At 48.7% G+C, this 15719-nt stretch overlaps 6 protein-coding genes across 6 annotated transcripts; 3 read left to right on the top strand and 3 right to left on the bottom strand.

The window, feature by feature from the left end:
• Positions 1-1595: 1595 nt before the first annotated feature.
• Positions 1596-4254, bottom strand: BDV27DRAFT_132315 (Not1 N-terminal domain, CCR4-Not complex component-domain-containing protein). Its single transcript, XM_032067849.1, has 3 exons — positions 3592-4254; positions 1985-3516; positions 1596-1844 (listed from the first exon to the last, which is right to left on the bottom strand). Exons 1-3 carry the CDS (start codon positions 3844-3846, stop codon positions 1784-1786), a joined length of 1848 nt encoding a protein of 615 aa, XP_031925039.1. The 5' UTR covers positions 3847-4254; the 3' UTR covers positions 1596-1783.
• Positions 4255-4268: 14 nt separating this feature from the next.
• On the top strand, positions 4269-5574 carry BDV27DRAFT_132314 (D-aminoacyl-tRNA deacylase). The gene is made up of 6 exons (XM_032067848.1): positions 4269-4423; positions 4515-4598; positions 4652-4830; positions 4902-4944; positions 4997-5190; positions 5301-5574. Exons 2-6 carry the CDS (start codon positions 4592-4594, stop codon positions 5415-5417), a joined length of 540 nt encoding a protein of 179 aa, XP_031925038.1. The 5' UTR covers positions 4269-4423; positions 4515-4591; the 3' UTR covers positions 5418-5574.
• A 185-nt stretch (positions 5575-5759) lies between these two features.
• On the top strand, positions 5760-7660 carry BDV27DRAFT_132309 (cyclophilin-like domain-containing protein). Its single transcript, XM_032067847.1, has 5 exons — positions 5760-5917; positions 5997-6064; positions 6149-6158; positions 6216-6302; positions 6365-7660. The coding sequence occupies exons 1-5, from the start codon at positions 5902-5904 to the stop codon at positions 7303-7305; spliced, it is 1122 nt and encodes a 373-aa protein (XP_031925037.1). The 5' UTR covers positions 5760-5901; the 3' UTR covers positions 7306-7660.
• An 81-nt stretch (positions 7661-7741) lies between these two features.
• Positions 7742-9835, bottom strand: BDV27DRAFT_166522 (putative MFS transporter). The gene is made up of 7 exons (XM_032074207.1): positions 9723-9835; positions 9580-9662; positions 9166-9528; positions 8960-9115; positions 8440-8906; positions 8113-8371; positions 7742-8048 (listed from the first exon to the last, which is right to left on the bottom strand). The coding sequence occupies exons 1-7, from the start codon at positions 9778-9780 to the stop codon at positions 7806-7808; spliced, it is 1629 nt and encodes a 542-aa protein (XP_031925036.1). The 5' UTR covers positions 9781-9835; the 3' UTR covers positions 7742-7805.
• Positions 9836-10586: 751 nt separating this feature from the next.
• On the top strand, positions 10587-12296 carry BDV27DRAFT_132307 (NAD(P)/FAD-dependent oxidoreductase). The gene is made up of 2 exons (XM_032067846.1): positions 10587-10968; positions 11032-12296. Exons 1-2 carry the CDS (start codon positions 10776-10778, stop codon positions 12177-12179), a joined length of 1341 nt encoding a protein of 446 aa, XP_031925035.1. The 5' UTR covers positions 10587-10775; the 3' UTR covers positions 12180-12296.
• Positions 12297-12321: 25 nt separating this feature from the next.
• On the bottom strand, positions 12322-15408 carry BDV27DRAFT_132306 (ABC transporter ATP-binding protein). The gene has a single exon (XM_032067845.1). It carries the CDS (start codon positions 15387-15389, stop codon positions 12918-12920), a length of 2472 nt encoding a protein of 823 aa, XP_031925034.1. The 5' UTR covers positions 15390-15408; the 3' UTR covers positions 12322-12917.
• Positions 15409-15719: the final 311 nt, after the last annotated feature.

The following is a 15719-nucleotide window of genomic DNA, read 5'->3' as shown; positions in this document are numbered from 1 at the left end:
TTTTAATTTTAATTTTGATTTATTTTTGTAGTAGTATTATTGTTTTTCTTTATCATTATACTCGGTTGAAGTTTATGAAGATCGTGAATACCATAATTAGTATAATGAGTATAATGGAGAGAACTTAAGTATGATTGTTCCTGATGCTAACCAGGGACAGTCCCGTAAGTACAGACTAAACATGGGGGGGGGAACATGGGCAGGCATGAAAGGCCATGAACACCCAACCTGATTTTCCAGGTCGGCACGTTTTCCGACACATTTTCTTTGATTCTCTCGGGACGAAAATCAGCGATTCGACAGCCTTGTGGCAGTGGAGACACCGGACTTGGCGCCAAGTCCCAGGTTGATTCGGTCACCAAGTCTGGGGAGCACAAATCAATGAATAGAATCAATCCAAATCAAGGTTTACTTTTCTCCTAATAAAAGAACCACATAATGAGTGAATCCGTTTCCATTCAGGAAGGAAATTAATTCAATTGGGAACTTGGATTTCTCGATTGAATCCATGGAAGGACGACATTATCATTGGTATCCTGGTATAACTGGTACAACTAGTGCCGACCCGGTGACGGAGAAAACAGCCGCACAGCCCACTTGCAACTACGACGTATCTACAAAGCCCTGGATGATGATGCTGATGCTGATGTCTTTGGTACTACCACTCACAGTCGACTGATTGACGATCGATTATTCTATCTCTTCCACCAGCCACCCTGTAAGAAGTAATTCAACTAGTCCCATGCAGGGGGAACTTTGAACCGTTCCGTGAGGGATTTTTGAAGATGCGAGGTTCTTTTGAGTCTGACCGTCATTTAATTAGTTTTTGAGGCTTTTATTTTGCGTTTAACGAATGACTCGACGGTGAGTGAGGCGGACGGGCGAGAGACACACGCAGACGGAGAGGAAGAGACGGAGAAATCGATTGTTGTCCTTTGTGTTCTTGTTGTCTGTGTGTCGGGCACAGAAAGCGTAAAGGTCCAAGTCCGGTGATCGCCCTTAACCTTAGTCATAGCATTGGAACCTCTTTCTCTCTTTACTACGACTACTACCACTACCACTACCACTACCCACAACTCACTTCTACTCGTGAGAGCTGACCGTAGGTTCATCCCGCTCGGCCAATAATACGAGCAATAATTATAGCAGCAACCGTTCACTAGCAGAACGTTTACTTCTCTATTACTGTTTCATGTTTCTTCTTCTTTGTCCGACAGCGATAAACCATCCCAATGGCAAACGCTCCCTGCGGTGGATGCAGACTCGGCTTCATCTCTCCAACCTTGGGTGATCGTGAGCCACACGGCGGCTCGGATTGCTGCTTCGGGCTACGCTGTTTCTGATCGCTACGGGTTCCAGAACGCCAGATTCGGTCCAGACGAGTCTGAACACGGAAGGGATGCAGTAAGAATCATCATCGGTCAAAGATATCTGGACGATGGTTGCATTCCTCAAGGGGCCAACCCAACAGTGTGTGCATAAGACATGGCTGTATATTCCATCAGCCGCCACGCAAGATCAGCGCAGAACTCCCCTGTCCCGCAAGTCCCAGTCGTTTACTCGTTCCTGAAGAAATCTCGCAAACACAAAGAAGTAAAAAAAAAAAGGGAGAAGAAAAAAAAAGTCAAAAGAAATGACAGACTCCCAACCGTCGGCAACCCGAACGACCTGAAACTCAATGCCCATCTCCAGTGTAGATGACCCATAACCACACCGCAAATAATTGGACCGAATGCCTACCATACATACACGAACTCAAAGAAACAAGGAGACTAAAGCCGCATTATAGTTCGTCTTCCAGGTACTTGTAGACAAACTTGAAATCGGCCTTACGACGGTTCATCCTGTGTGCTGGGTTAGCGGTTTGTCCGAGACTCATCGGAGATTGAACTCCGACATGTAAAACAACTTCAATTAAAAAAAGACAAAAAAGGGGAAAACATCGTTAAAGAAAAAGGAGAAGTGAAAAGAAGACCCCACTCACCATGTACTCTCGTAATCAAAGAACCGATACGTCCCTTGTTCAAATTCCTCTGTGATGGTCTTGGGTTCCTCGTGCCGTTGGAACCAGGTCTGGTACTGCTTGTGGAATCGCCAACTTTGGTTCTTGAGCGCTTTGGCCGCTAGGAATTGCTGATACGTGCCTTGCCGGTAATAAAACAGGTAGAACAGAGTATCCGTATCGATCCTCCCCGTGTCGTATAACCGGGGGTCGTCGAAGATGGCAAGCGGCTCTTGAGGGTAATAAAGAGGGGTATTGTACGGGTTCTGAGGTTTATAGTGACGTGGCTTTTCAGCATCCGCCGGCTCGGGACAGGTGTTGAGTGATGCCGTAAGGAGCCGTTGCACTGACGGAGGGGGGTTTGTGGAACTTTGTGCTGCTGCTCGGCTCTTGGTCACCTCGAAGGAATGGATCAGATCTTGCAGCCCCGGAGGCAGGTGGTATATCGATTCCTCCTCGCGCGACTCTTCCTTGCTCGCCTCACCGTTCACCGTTGGCTGTGATTCCTTGGTGGCTGACGTCTCCGCCTTCTTGGTTGCAGGCGTCGACTGCACTGTATTCGACGCACTCGCGGCAGTGACATTGGGGCTGAGCGCGGGTGTCTTGGACCGCTCCTCCGAAGCGATACTTGTCGTCGCGGTCGGCTTAGATACAGGTTGTACGGAGGCAACGCTAGGGGAAGCAGTCGATGAAGGTCTCGAGACCAAACTGGCAGCGGGGAAAGCAGGGCTTGTGCCCGGCGGTGGAGGAAGGGGAGCAATGCCAACACCGTTCTTATCACTGGCAGCCGCCGCAGCCGCCGCGGAGGCGTATTTAAGGGTTTCCCCAGGTAGACGGGTGGGTGGTGGTGCGGGCTTCATCCCAGATGTGGCACTGGTGGACGTTGACGGATGTAGTGTCGCAAGCACTGGGAGCGGCGATTTCATCTGCGCGGAGGGTCTTCGAGGCGCCGTGGATTCGCTCTTAATGGGCTTCGGCTTCAAGTCCAGATCTTCCTCCTGGACAGACTGTGTATCCTGCGATGATACCCGGTCGTTGTCACCCGTTATGCCGAACTGTGCCTCAGTCTCACCATCTAGGATCAGGTCATCATAAAGCGTTTCATCCTCGCCAGAGTAGTCCACATTATGCCCATCCTCTACATAGTACTTTATGCTTTCTTTCAAGTCCAACACTTGGTTTACCTCCACGTTGCCGTTTTGCAGCGATCGTAGCAAGAGTTCCAGCTTGTTGACATGCCACTTATGTCGTTCCGTTATCCGCGTAAGATCCGCCAACCGGTTGGCCCTGGCGACGTCCTTCCTGCCCTTCTTCATCTGCACATGCAGCGTCTCTTCCTCCGCCTCCATGGCCTCAATCTTTTGTTGTAACTCGTCGACCATGCTCGATAAGAAGTCACATGTCTCCACCTTTTCCTTTTCTCTCGGATCGAGTCTGGATGCGGCCGAAAGACCCTCTTTCGAGTATGCTTTCGTCTTCATTTCCTTTTCTACCGCTTTGAACTGCTCCATGCACTGCACCTGTGTTAGCTACTCGCAAGTCCGATAAGCCGTTGGAGGGCAGGATTTGTCGGGGAATCGTTAGCCCACAGTTTCGATGGCTCGGCGCTGCTCCAGCAGCGGTCCCTTGTCTTTGACCTCATTGCCTGACGCCCATGACTTGATCTGGTCGCGATATCGTTGGAGCTTCTTGATCTCCCGTTTCAAGTTTTCCTCAAGCTTATCCCGTTGGGTCGGATTTGACGTGGAGCGGATCTTCTCGTAGATGCCCTCGAACGACTGAATACCTTCGGCGACCTTCTTGAAGGTCTTGTCGATCTCTTGCTGCGTCTTTCGCGATGTCATGGCTGCTGTTCACATGAACAGATGGACCACGGAAGGAGGCTGAAAATTGCACTTGAGGTGTGGGTTCGGGGTGGGTGGGAAGCGGAGAAAGGTAGGGCGGATGGGGGGATTCGTATGAACGTCGACGTCAAGGAATTCCGGCGTTGTAAATAAGGATCAAGGTTGCCAGGCAACTCTATCCTAAATTGAAGGACGTGTGCGCGGTGGGTGAGTGAATTGATCAATTGTCAAGAGAAGTCCTGGGGGTGCAGGGTAGACAATCTCCTGATATGTGGTATGGATTCAGCGCCTGTCGAAGAGCTCAGTTGGCGCCAAGACTTGACGGGCGGCGTAATTTAGTATTGAAATCGGTTTGTACATAGATACCTTAAGTGTGTGCCTTAGGTTATTCCAGTGCGGTGCGGGAACCACTTAACTTTCCTCCGATCATCTGCCTTTCGTTACTCCTCCTTCTTGACCGATCATTTTGCCTCAAGTTTCTATAAGAATACCCGAGTACTTTGTTTCACCTCGCATATGCGAGTTAGTGATCTTCTAGTCGCCGACCTTGAACTTACTTGTGTTGTGAATTCCCATGGTAAGTGAAAGCTCCGTTTGCAGCAAGCCGCTACAGATCTATAGTTCCCTCGAGCGCTGTGTTCTCTAGCTGACCATACCCGTGACTACAGTTTATTCGCACTCCTTATAACCCTCTTTATTCCACTTGCGACAAATTTCATGTGCCTATTAGTCAGATAATCTCATTATGAAGGGTTCGTCACCATCTCATCTTCTAGAGTGAGTACCCTCACTAAACGAGCGCCAGCGGTTATACAGCGAGTCAAATCCGCGTCGGTTACAGTCGATGGCCAGCTAGTCTCTAAAATCGGTAGAGGTCTGCTCGTTTTGGCAGGTGTTGGCAAGGGGGACACAGAGAAGGATGCAGATACGTTAATCCAGCGGATACTGAAAGCCAAGTTGTTCCCAGGCGATGAAGATAAGCAGGTAAGCCACTAGCCGACTGGATTGTCGGTAACGAGACGGATTGGTTCTGATGGATATCATTCGGTGCGAAGTGGAAGCGAAATGTTCAGGATATTGAAGGAGAGATTCTCTGCGGTATGTGATTATGCATCGACTGTATCCAGATTGTGCTTGCTGACCGTCGCAGTGTCACAATTTACACTCTATGGCCAATTGAAAAAGGGCAAGCAACCAGACTTCCACGACGCCGCTGACGTGGAGACTGCTCGCAAACTGTACGACTACTTCTTTCGACGACTGGGGGAAGCCTACAAGCCCGAACGGGTAAAGAACGGTATCTTCCAGGCGATGATGGAGGTCGAATTGAAGAACGATGGGCCGGTGGGTGTAGATTACCGCAGTGAAGATGCAGCGGTATAGCTATTGCTCGTTCATTTGCTGCCCCTTAACCTTTCTATGAATGGGTCACTAACGGATAGGGAAATAAATAGGTTACGATCGAGATCAACACACAGTTGCCGAAGAAGGAGAAAACGGATAAGGAAGAGCCGTCGCAACCGGTTCAGAAGAATATCGAAATTAATCTACCTCCTGAGTTGTTACAATAATGGCTATATTTCCTTATTATGTATATGGCACCTTTCTTTCTTGTTTATTCCAATTGTCTTTCATTTGATTTGATTTTTTATACCCTGGGTTGGTACATAGATTGGATAGAACTTTGGGAGGGAGATTAATGAATGCCATTAATGATCCTGAGATCCATGAAAAAACCAAAAAACCGCCAGTGATCGACTGAGCCTCAATTGAATGATTCGTTGGAATCACTAGTAGTCTAGAATGCATGAATGGAAGAACTAAGCATTATTGTGCTAAGAATTGCATGGTGCGGAGACCCGTGATCAATGGAAGCTTCCTGAAGCATCACTCGTTCCCATTCTTACCTCCAGCTCCAGTCCACTTCTTTACCTCACCCTTCCCCTCTTCTCCTACAGACTCCTCTACCTGATTCATCTCAATCTATTTACTGATCCACTTTTCCAACCTAATTATCTACTCCGTTCAACCTTTATATCTCCCATATTGCTCACCATGGCTGACTCTCAGCGTGCGTTTTGTTCTTTTTCTCCGCTGTGGGGTTCCGCCCTCACATCGCAAACCTAGTACTGATCGCATTCGAAATACAGGTCGTCCTCGTGTCTTCTTTGACATCCAGATTGGCAACGAAAAGACTGGCCGTATTGCCCTGGAATTGGTAAGTTTATTATAAATATCATCCTCCCACCCCCGTCGTTCATGGTTGTACAGCAGCCTTTGCTAACTACCCCGCCTTTCACAGTTCAATGATGGTCAGTCCCATTGCCAAGGGAGATTTTCTTCGTTACACAAACACTGACCCTGTACAGTCGTGCCTAAGACCGCAGATAACTTCCGTGCGCTCTGTACCGGAGAGAAGGGCATGGGAAAGCAGGGCAAGCCATTGCATTTTAAGGGTACGGCGCGTAACCCCGCTTCTGCATCCCACGGCGCATACGTCCTAACCCCCACCACATAGGTTCGATTTTCCACCGTGTGATCAAGCAATTTATGATCCAGGGTGGTGATTTCACTGCGTTTAACGGCACGGGCGGCGAATCGATTTATGGCGAGAAATTCCCCGACGAGAACTTTGAGCTCAAGCATGACAAACCTTTCCTCCTCTCCATGGCCAACTCCGGCCCCGGCACCAACGGCAGTCAGTTCTTCATCACTACCGTCCCTACCCCTCATCTGGATGGCAAGCACGTGGTTTTCGGCGAAGTAATCAACGGAAAGAGTGTCGTCCGCAAGGTCGAGAACATGAACACCCAGGCAGACAAGCCTGTCAAGGACGTCACCATTGTTGACTGTGGTGAGCTCACGGGCCAGGACTACGATGATGCTGACAAGCAAACCCCTGATGCCACCGGCGACCCCTACGAGGATTTCCCCGATGACCACCAGGGAGAGGAGCTGAATGCTCAGGTTTGCTTCAAGATTGCGTCGGAACTGAAGAACTACGGAAACGGTGCTTTCAAGAGCGGTAACCTTGCGCTTGGTTTGGAGAAGTACCAGAAGGGCCTGCGCTACTTGCTCGAGTTTCCCGAGCCTGCTGAGAATGACCCTAAGGAGCTCGATGGCCAGATCAAGGCGCTCCGGTTTGCCCTGCACTCCAACTCTTCCCTTCTAGCCAACAAGTTGGCACAGTATGGGAACGGTCGGACCTGGGCTACCTACGCCTTGGATACTGCCAACGCAGCCAATGTGAAGGATGCCGACAAGGCCAAGGCCTACTACCGCCGTGCCGTAGCCCACAGCGGTCTGAAAGAAGAGGACGACGCCCTGAAGGACCTCCAGGAAGCCGAGAAGCTGGCCCCCGGTGACGCCGGCATCACCAACGAAATTGCTAAGGTCAAGAAGGCCATCAAGGACCGCCAGGCCAAGGAACGCGCCACTGCGCAGAGGTTCTTCTCATAAGCGCGATAATGCCATGGATGATTCATGAACGTTTCTACTACCAACCACTCTATTTTCCTTCTGCATAAAAGCGACCCTTCGATTGCGTAATCTAGATAGTCGCACCGCTCCTGTATTCGTTTCTCCTTCTATCGTCATTTTCAATACTTTCCGGCTTTTGCGGCCTCTTCCCTAAAGACCATGTCTTTGGTATTCGGTAGCATGGTGAAATCGGCGCATTGACTTGCTATTTCCTAAGTTTTGATATACGGATGTTGTTCGCTTAGCGGGTCATATCCAACAGTTAACATAAACTAGGAAACTTCTGAGATCTAATAACGGAGCAATAAAATAATGATCAATGGAAAGTACGAATATCTGGTATCTTCCTGGAACTGGTGAACGTTCAAAAGCCTTCACGTGCCCTTAAAACCCTACAATAAATCAAGCCAAACCAGAAACAACCCAGACCAGATAAAAAGAAGATAAGAAATAGTTCATGTACTCTGGCACGATGTTGATCAATATTGACGACCCGTCTCAGCCAGAAACTTCTCATAACGCCCCTTGCCCCGTCGGCGCCAGCTCTTTCCCCAGATAAGCATAGGCACACCCATCGCCATAGAAAGGACCACACATATACCATAAAAGGTAAAGGCCCAGCCATAATTCGTGGCATTGATGAAATGTTGTACGGTGAAAGAGATGGCGAAGTTGATAACAGACGAGCATATGGCGAGTACGATCACCAGTTCACCGGAAATCTAGGTACATGGTTAGTTGGTGAAGACCGGATTGCTTCAGTAAAGACATTCGCTAGGAACATACCTTGTCGAAACATTCCATAGCGTAAGCTGTTGCAATACTGGTTGCTGAGACTTGTTGAGCTATCATGCAACACAAACCAACGGCGATGGTCATCCAATGTGCCCCTGCTGTAGCACCCCAGCCGTAGATGAAGTAACCCAAGGCTGCGAATATTAGCGGAAATACGTATGCCCAGAGTCGCATTTCTGGCTCTTTGTAACCCTTGTTGCGACGAGCTAGGAAGAGGACAAGCCAATCTGATAGGGATCCGATGCCCATCCTGTTTCTATATGAGCTTTTGTTTACAACAAGAAAGGGAGTGAATAAGGCAAGATGTTTATTACTCACCCGAAGAAACTGCCGATGAGAGCAGAGAGGAACAATAGGCCGGTTGAACCGTTACTCCAGTTATATGGAGCTTCTGTCATGATTTCTGAGATGGTGTTGAAGGAAACGATCCCTGCTGTGCATCCGAACGCGAATTGTATACCAGCTAGGACGATATTCGGAAACGCGAAGAGATAAAACGGTCGTCGGAAATACTGGAACCATGTTGTCTGGTCGTCTTTGAAGTAGTGCACTAGAGCAATTTTCTGGATGTATGTCCGTGGTGGCATGTCCACTTCGCCCGCGCCATTGCTCGGGGCAGCTGACATATGGGGCTCTTCTTTCTGATGCTTCTCGGATTGCGTTTCAGGTGAAGCTCCATAGCTTTGTTCACCTTTCAAGGGTTCTGATGGTGTTCTTTCTGAGAAGCGGTAGCGCGGGAACATGGTATCATCGAAGGTAAAGATGAACAACAAGATGAGGACTCCCTAGACGCTATGAGTTGTTGACCTGGTGACAGGTAGAGAAGATGCGTACTCACACAGGCAATTGCAACAATGGGCATACTCCATCTCCATCCAATGCCATCGGATATGTATCCTCCCAGAATGAGTCCGAGAATAGACCCCAGCTGCTGGAAGAAAATGTAAATCGCAATCATCCGACCTCGTTCGTGGGCAAAGAACGTATCGAAAATCTTCTCTCACTTAGCAGTGCATAACATCTAGACCAAGAAATGAGACTAACCGTAAGCTGAATCAGGGCTTGGTATGCAGCTGTGCCCATTCCACTAATAGTCGTCATAACATAATATTGACCTGTGCCAACATAAAATGCACCCCAGATACCACTCGCACCGACAAATATCAAACTCAGGATGTAGACGATCTTTCGTCCGAACTTCATGGCCGTCGGAATCCAGATGATGTTGAAGAAGCCAAGCATGAGGTAATTGAGGGCGGAGCCGCCGTTCATGTTTTCGAGGCTAACACCAGTCTCATCGGATATAGTTGTCCATGATGCACCCCAGTTGTTCTCACCAAAGGAGTTCACGCATGCATAGGCGGAGATGAGACATAAGGTCCAGTATTTTTTGTACTTGGGCCAGTTCTATGCCCCATGTTAGTGACTGAAGAACTTGTTAAAGGGTAACATATTTACTAGAGGATCAGCTGCGGAGCAGGATGGCTGGGGGATCAGAAGAATATCATTCGCATGCGCAGCATCTGCCAAGTTCCCGGATGCTACATAAATAGTCAATGCAAGATCTATACAGAGCCAGTTCAAAGTAGATGTATACGTACTGTCGACCAAGTAAACGGTTCCTGGGACATCAGTCAGGATGTCGTCAGAGGGAGCCATGTTGAGTTTGTAGTTCGTTCAGCAGCTATGAGCCGACCTCCTTCCTGGGGGACGCATGGCTCCTTAAATACGACCGCGGCGGCAAATTTGTAGACTTCCTCTGAGGGGAAGAGTACCCAATATCCCGTTCATCGTATCCCACAGCTCCAGCCATTGGACGAGCTTGCCGAGCTATCTAATGAAGCTTTACCGGCTACTTGCAATAGGTCTAGGCGATGTAGCAGATTACCCGGCTCGACATACGCCATGTTCCTTTCCACACGATATGTACCGAGGTCTACGATTCCATATCCGGGCAAATGCATGAAGATACTCTAGGACGATAAGTAGTATACGACCCACCCGACAGGAAGGGGGGGGGGGGGAGTACGATAAGTGATCGACATGAGGGAAGCTCCAAACGACTGGTTATGATGCAACGGGAATTTGATACTGGAAGGGACCTGGTGCGGAGAGAGCCCTGTGGTCCACAATTGGGTGGATTAATATCTAGATTTGCCACGAACGATAAAACGCGGGGACAGTCATGCGGGTATTGACCCGTTCGAGCAAGGGTTATCTCTGCTCCATCGTGAGGATGGATATAAAAGATGTATAAGGTTGATGGGAAATGCGGAGAAGATACGATAGCTTTAAAGGGAGGAAGGTCCAAGCGGTTCTTCTCACTCTAACCCTAATCAGGTGATGGGCTGGTCACGAGCGTCCAATCAAATGGTGCACTGGGATAACCACTTCACTCATCCATGCATCATGCTTCTTGTTTTTCCCTTCAATATATTCCATGTCGGGGTGGATAAGGCCACCTTGCCATTTCTTGCTCCAGGAAGTGGTCCAGGCTTTACCTGTTGCAGCTTTCGGGATAGCCAGCTGGTTCTCTGCTTGTTAGTGGCATGACTTATTCACCTATATAAAAACGAGGGAAGTAGTTCCGCTGCGCTTCTGTAAACATCTTTCCCAACAGCTACCCTCCTGCTTATACCCTCAACAACACAACAATGGCATCCTCCAAATTGACTCCCACATCATCTATCCTGATTGTCGGCGCAGGGACCTGGGGTTGTTCTACTGCTTTACATCTTGCCCGTCGTGGCTACAAAAATGTCACGGTCCTAGACCCGCACCCTGTCCCTTCTCCCATCGCAGCTGGCAATGACATTAACAAAATCATGGAGCACAGAGAGGTAAAAGGTACGTAGAATCTATGACACAGGTTAAACCGACTGTTCGCTCACCCAGTGGAAAATCCAACAGCCTCTGAAACTGATCCCTGGAGTATCGCCTTCTCAACATGCACAAGAGCTGCACTGAAAGGCTGGAAAACTGATCCAGTATTTCAGCCATACTTCCATGAAACGGGGGCAATTGTCTCCGGTCACACCCCCTCTTTGATTAAACATATACAAGAACACGAGATCGACTCGTCAGACGCAGAGTTTGTCAAACTGAACACCGCAGAGGATTTCCGCAAGACCATGCCCCCCGGCATCCTGACCGGCAACTTCCCCGGCTGGAAGGGATGGTTGAACAAGACTGGTGCTGGATGGATCCACGCCAAGAAGGCCATGTTCTCTGCATACACCGAGGCGAAGCGTCTAGGAGTCACTTTCATCACCGGCTCTCCGAATGGAGACGTCGTATCTCTAGTTTACGAGAAGGGAGACGTGGCTGGGGCTAGAACGGCGGACGGCACCGTCCACAGAGCAGAAAATACCATTCTTTCTGCAGGTGCTGGCAGTGACCGTCTCCTGGACTTTAAGAAACAACTCCGTCCTACCGCCTGGACGCTCTGCCACATTAAAATGACGCCCGAAGAGGCTAAGAAATACCGGAATCTTCCTGTGCTGTTCAATGTTGCTAAGGGATTCTTCATGGAGCCGGATGAGGATAAACATGAACTTAAGATCTGCGACGAGCATCCTGGATATTGTAACTTCGTCCCAGACCCGAAGCATGGCGGCGAGGTGCGCAGTATCCCATTCGCAAAGCATCAGATTCCTGTCGAAGCCGAGGCCCGTGCAAGGGACTTCCTCCGTGATACGATGCCCCATCTTGCTGATAGGCCTCTATCTTTTGCTCGTATATGCTGGGATGCTGATACCGTGGACCGCGCCTTCTTGATTGATAGACATCCCGAGTACCACTCATTACTGCTTGCGGTCGGTGGATCTGGCAATGGAGCCATGCAAATGCCAACTATTGGTGGGTTCATAGCGGATGCTTTGGAGGGAAACCTGCAGAAGGAACTGAAGCGTGCTCTACGGTGGAGACCTGAGATCGCCACCGAACGAGACTGGAGGGATACGCAGAATAGATTTGGAGGTCCGAATAAAGTGATGGATTTCCAGAAGGTTGGAGAGAACGAATGGACTAGGATTGGCGACAACAAGAGTCGGCTTTAAGCGCAATGTGTACGAAGTTAATTGATAGCTTGTTACAATATCGATGACATGAAGCTATGGCATAAAAGGAATACTCCCCCCCACTAGTTAGACAATGAAAGCAAAATCAGACTCTGAGCTACAGTCAGTAGGTATATGATAGGTTTCAATCATACTTGAACCTTCCTTGAATGTAAGAATCAAGAGAAATGGAAGTTGTAGTTAACAATGATAGACTGCCCCATCGGGCTGCATACTTACAAAGGCTTACCAAATCTCAATTCATTCTTAAACAACGTCATCCCAGTGTTAACTCTGCGTAGTAAGCCCGCATCAACTAGCATCTCAATCATGTTAAATAGCACAGAGCCACATCGTCGTTTGACAACCAAGTTAATTGTCACTGGCATCATCTCCATCTTCAACGTGGCTGCCGACCTATAAGGACCTCTCCAATAGGGATAGTGTAGTCAGCACGCCCAAAGATAGGGATAATTGACTCACCAAGAATAGCAGTATCGGCCGATTTCATATAGACATGCGGTCGATTCAGTAAGTTGTCCAGAGGATGAGAATCCTCCTGATAGGAGGGAATTGGCCCTGAGATAAATGAACCCAGGGCCGGGTAGTATCCATGGTGTGTTATCCTCTAACATTGTGGATATGGCTGGTTCAGGCAATCTTAGCAGTTTTTGGAGGGGACACCTCTGGCGCTAGCCTAGTATGGTCTCTGCTGCGTATAGCTAACATGAACTTGATTCAGTCTGTAGACTCTAGATTTATCATCATAGGATCCTCATTTTCATGCAGTTGTGTATTCCAGAGGTTGTAGTATCGCCCTTGCTTTTCAAGCAGTTCCCGGTGGGTCCCACTTTCAGCAATGCTGCCATTATCCAGCACAAAGATGCGATCTGCATTGACTACAGTTGAAAGCCGGTGTGCGATAACGAAAGTTGTTCTGTCTTTGATGAGATGTTTCAAGGCTTCTTGGATTTTGGCCTCTGTTTCAGTGTCTACAGCACTGGTTGCCTCGTCCAGTATCAGAATGGGTGGGCTCTTCACAATGGCTCGCGCGATTGCTAAGCGCTGGACCTCGCCGCCAGATAATTTGACACCCTGCTCCCCGACTTTGGTTTGATAGCCCTGTGCGAAAGAGAGAATCTTGTCATGGATTGCAGCCGCTTGACATGCTCGATGGACTTCTTCGTCAGAGGCATCCAACTTGGCGTATCGAATATTATCCATAATTGAGGCGTTGAAAAGGATAGGGTTTTGCGGTACAATACCGATAGAATTCCGGAGAGAACCTTTTGTTACATCGCGAATATCATGGCCATCAATTTTGACACGCCCGGATGTTACATCATAATGGCGAAGTAATAGCTTCACCAGCGAAGACTTTCCGGCTCCGGTGGTGCCAACCAAGGCGATAATGGCCCCGGGAGCTGCAGAAATATTGATGTCACGGACAGCCGGTTCCCTCTTGTTGTTGTATGAAAAACACGCATCCTCAAATTCAACGTACCCCTGAACAGGTCCAAGATCAAAAGCATCGCACTTGTCAGACACCGTCGGTTTGGTGGTAAGCAGGTCGAGCAGCCGCTCAGCATCGATCAAGTCTGCGATCAACCACCTGTAATCCTTGGTCAAGTACTTGATCGGCCAAATGAGATAGTCCCAGTACTGTATCAGGAAAACAAAGTCTCCGGGCGACGCCCGGCCTTGACTGACCTCATGGGCAACGACGCATGCAAGGACTACAAAAGAAGCAGGAAAGCATGCTTCCATCAAACCAGTCAAGTACACATCTCGACAGGACCATTTTCGCTTTGCAGTGAGGTGTTTATCGACTGCCTCTGCGAAGCGGCATTTCTCATACGCGAACATGTTGAAGGACGAAACCGTCAGCCATCCTTGAATAGCTTGATGCATCACACGCGCCTCGCCTCGTTCAGCTTTGGTCAGCTGCCGACGATTATCGATATTCCAGCGGGATGCAGCGACTTCCAATGACAGAAAGGTCAGCGTTGCAATAAGCATGCACATTGCCGCCAGTGAGTTGAACTTGAGGTAAAGAAGGACAAACGCAACAAACAGGTCTATGACCGCTGGAGCTATCTCTAGGAAGCTGGTTTCCAAGACATTCGTGAGCGCGGCGCCTTGCTCAATAGACTTCATGACCTCGGCAGAGTCTCGCTCAGAGTGGAATTCCATCGTGAGGTCCATGACGTGACTGAAGGCAGCGTTGGTGAGCTGTCGGTAAGAGAACTGCTGGATGGGAATCTTAGCCAGTGACATTAGCATCTCCAACCCTGACTGCCCGTGGAGAATATTCAAAGCAAAGTATATCCCAAGATCTGAGAGAGCAAGCTCCTGTGTGAAAAGCTTGTTCGCGATGCTACCCAGCTGCGTGGGCACCAGCACATTCAACACACGATCAGTGATCAAGCATAACACACAGACCAGAAAGCACAATTGGACTTTGATATTTTTTCTCGGGATGAGGAACGGTAGAAAGACTTTGAAGTCTGAGAGATAGTCTATCCAATGACCTGACTTGCGAAGCTCCCCGATTCGAGTGTCAAGATCTTCCTCGTCTTCGTCATCGGAGATGTCTGTGTCCGAGTCCGATTCCGAGTCTAGGTTGCTGCAATGGTCACGGTATCGCTCGGATGCTATGGAACTGTCTGAGTTGCTGAGGCTGGACCTTGTTTCCTCGGCTAGCTTCGCCCTCGTCCTCCGCAAGCGCAAATATACAATCAAACAGTATACCAGCACGGCACCCCCATGAACCAATGGGAGGGATTCCGCAACAAGCAGGGCTTGGTATGTGGCGTAACGGGTTCTATATATTGTATCGAGGACCAAGACAGGAATCCCCGAGACGAGTGAAATGACACAGAGACCGGTTAATTCTGGCAACCAAGAGTGCGTGCGTGTGAGAAGTGAACTCCATGCCAAGGAAAGAATGACCAGAAGCATAAGACGGTCCTGTATTTGTACAAGCTCATGGCGTCCTTGGAAAACAATGATGGCTTGAGTGACATAGTACGCGACTATGCATCCGATTGAACCGACAATGACAGCAGATATGCGCGGCCCGAACGTCTTTTCAATTGTAGAGTATCCATGGTTAACGAGAAAGGAGGAGAAAGTAAATAGTAGAGTTGTTACAGAGGCCGCGAACTGCAGGTGCTGCAGTACTTGTTCGGTTGTTGCCATGAGCATCATTCTGATCCTGCATAGGAGCGCCCAGCAGTGAGATTTGGCATTGGTTTAAATTAAATTTACAGATAAGAGAAACAATAGCAGACTTCACAGTGAAAGGTGAGTCACGATGTGAAACATTTTGATCCACTTTTGCTTCAAATCAACATTAATATTGTTGCCTAGAACTAACTATCCTTTCATGTTTCTTCAGCAGTCAACACAAAATGACTGATGAAATGATTCATGTCAGAAAGCTGTACTCTGTACACTCTGCAGAGAACTACATAGTATTCCCTATAATGAACGATACCACGGTTTTCCATAGCATAGACTGTGGTTTGGCAATAGGCG

The sequence above is a fragment of the Aspergillus caelatus genome (assembly GCF_009193585.1).
Source record: "Aspergillus caelatus strain CBS 763.97 unplaced genomic scaffold BDV27scaffold_157, whole genome shotgun sequence".
NCBI classification, from domain to species: domain Eukaryota; kingdom Fungi; phylum Ascomycota; class Eurotiomycetes; order Eurotiales; family Aspergillaceae; genus Aspergillus; species Aspergillus caelatus.
The sequence above is the reverse complement of the archived record's forward strand: the minus strand, read 5'-3'. Positions and strand labels throughout refer to the sequence as shown.

Bases quoted from the DNA above. Each gene is read 5' to 3' on its own strand.
- BDV27DRAFT_132315 (XM_032067849.1), bottom strand. From the start codon at position 3,846: ATGACATCGCGAAAGACGCAGCAAGAGATCGACAAGACCTTCAAGAAG. The intron at 3,517-3,591 runs GTGGGCTAACGA...ACACAGGTGCAG, and splicing joins AGCGCCGAGCCATCGAAACT to TGCATGGAGCAGTTCAAAGC. The intron at 1,845-1,984 runs GTGAGTGGGGTC...CCCAGCACACAG, and splicing joins TTTGATTACGAGAGTACATG to GATGAACCGTCGTAAGGCCG.
- BDV27DRAFT_132314 (XM_032067848.1), top strand. The intron at 4,831-4,901 runs GTAAGCCACTAG...TTCGGTGCGAAG, and splicing joins CAGGCGATGAAGATAAGCAG to TGGAAGCGAAATGTTCAGGA. The intron at 5,191-5,300 runs GTGGGTGTAGAT...GGAAATAAATAG, and splicing joins AATTGAAGAACGATGGGCCG to GTTACGATCGAGATCAACAC.
- BDV27DRAFT_132309 (XM_032067847.1), top strand. The intron at 6,303-6,364 runs GTACGGCGCGTA...CCCACCACATAG, and splicing joins CAAGCCATTGCATTTTAAGG to GTTCGATTTTCCACCGTGTG.
- BDV27DRAFT_166522 (XM_032074207.1), bottom strand. From the start codon at position 9,780: ATGGCTCCCTCTGACGACATCCTGACTGATGTCCCAGGAACCGTTTAC. The intron at 9,663-9,722 runs GTACGTATACAT...CTATTTATGTAG, and splicing joins AACCGTTTACTTGGTCGACA to CATCCGGGAACTTGGCAGAT. The intron at 8,049-8,112 runs GTATGTTCCTAG...CCATGTACCTAG, and splicing joins CTATGGAATGTTTCGACAAG to ATTTCCGGTGAACTGGTGAT.
- BDV27DRAFT_132307 (XM_032067846.1), top strand. From the start codon at position 10,776: ATGGCATCCTCCAAATTGACTCCCACATCATCTATCCTGATTGTCGGC. The intron at 10,969-11,031 runs GTACGTAGAATC...AAAATCCAACAG, and splicing joins GGAGCACAGAGAGGTAAAAG to CCTCTGAAACTGATCCCTGG.
- BDV27DRAFT_132306 (XM_032067845.1), bottom strand. From the start codon at position 15,389: ATGATGCTCATGGCAACAACCGAACAAGTACTGCAGCACCTGCAGTTC.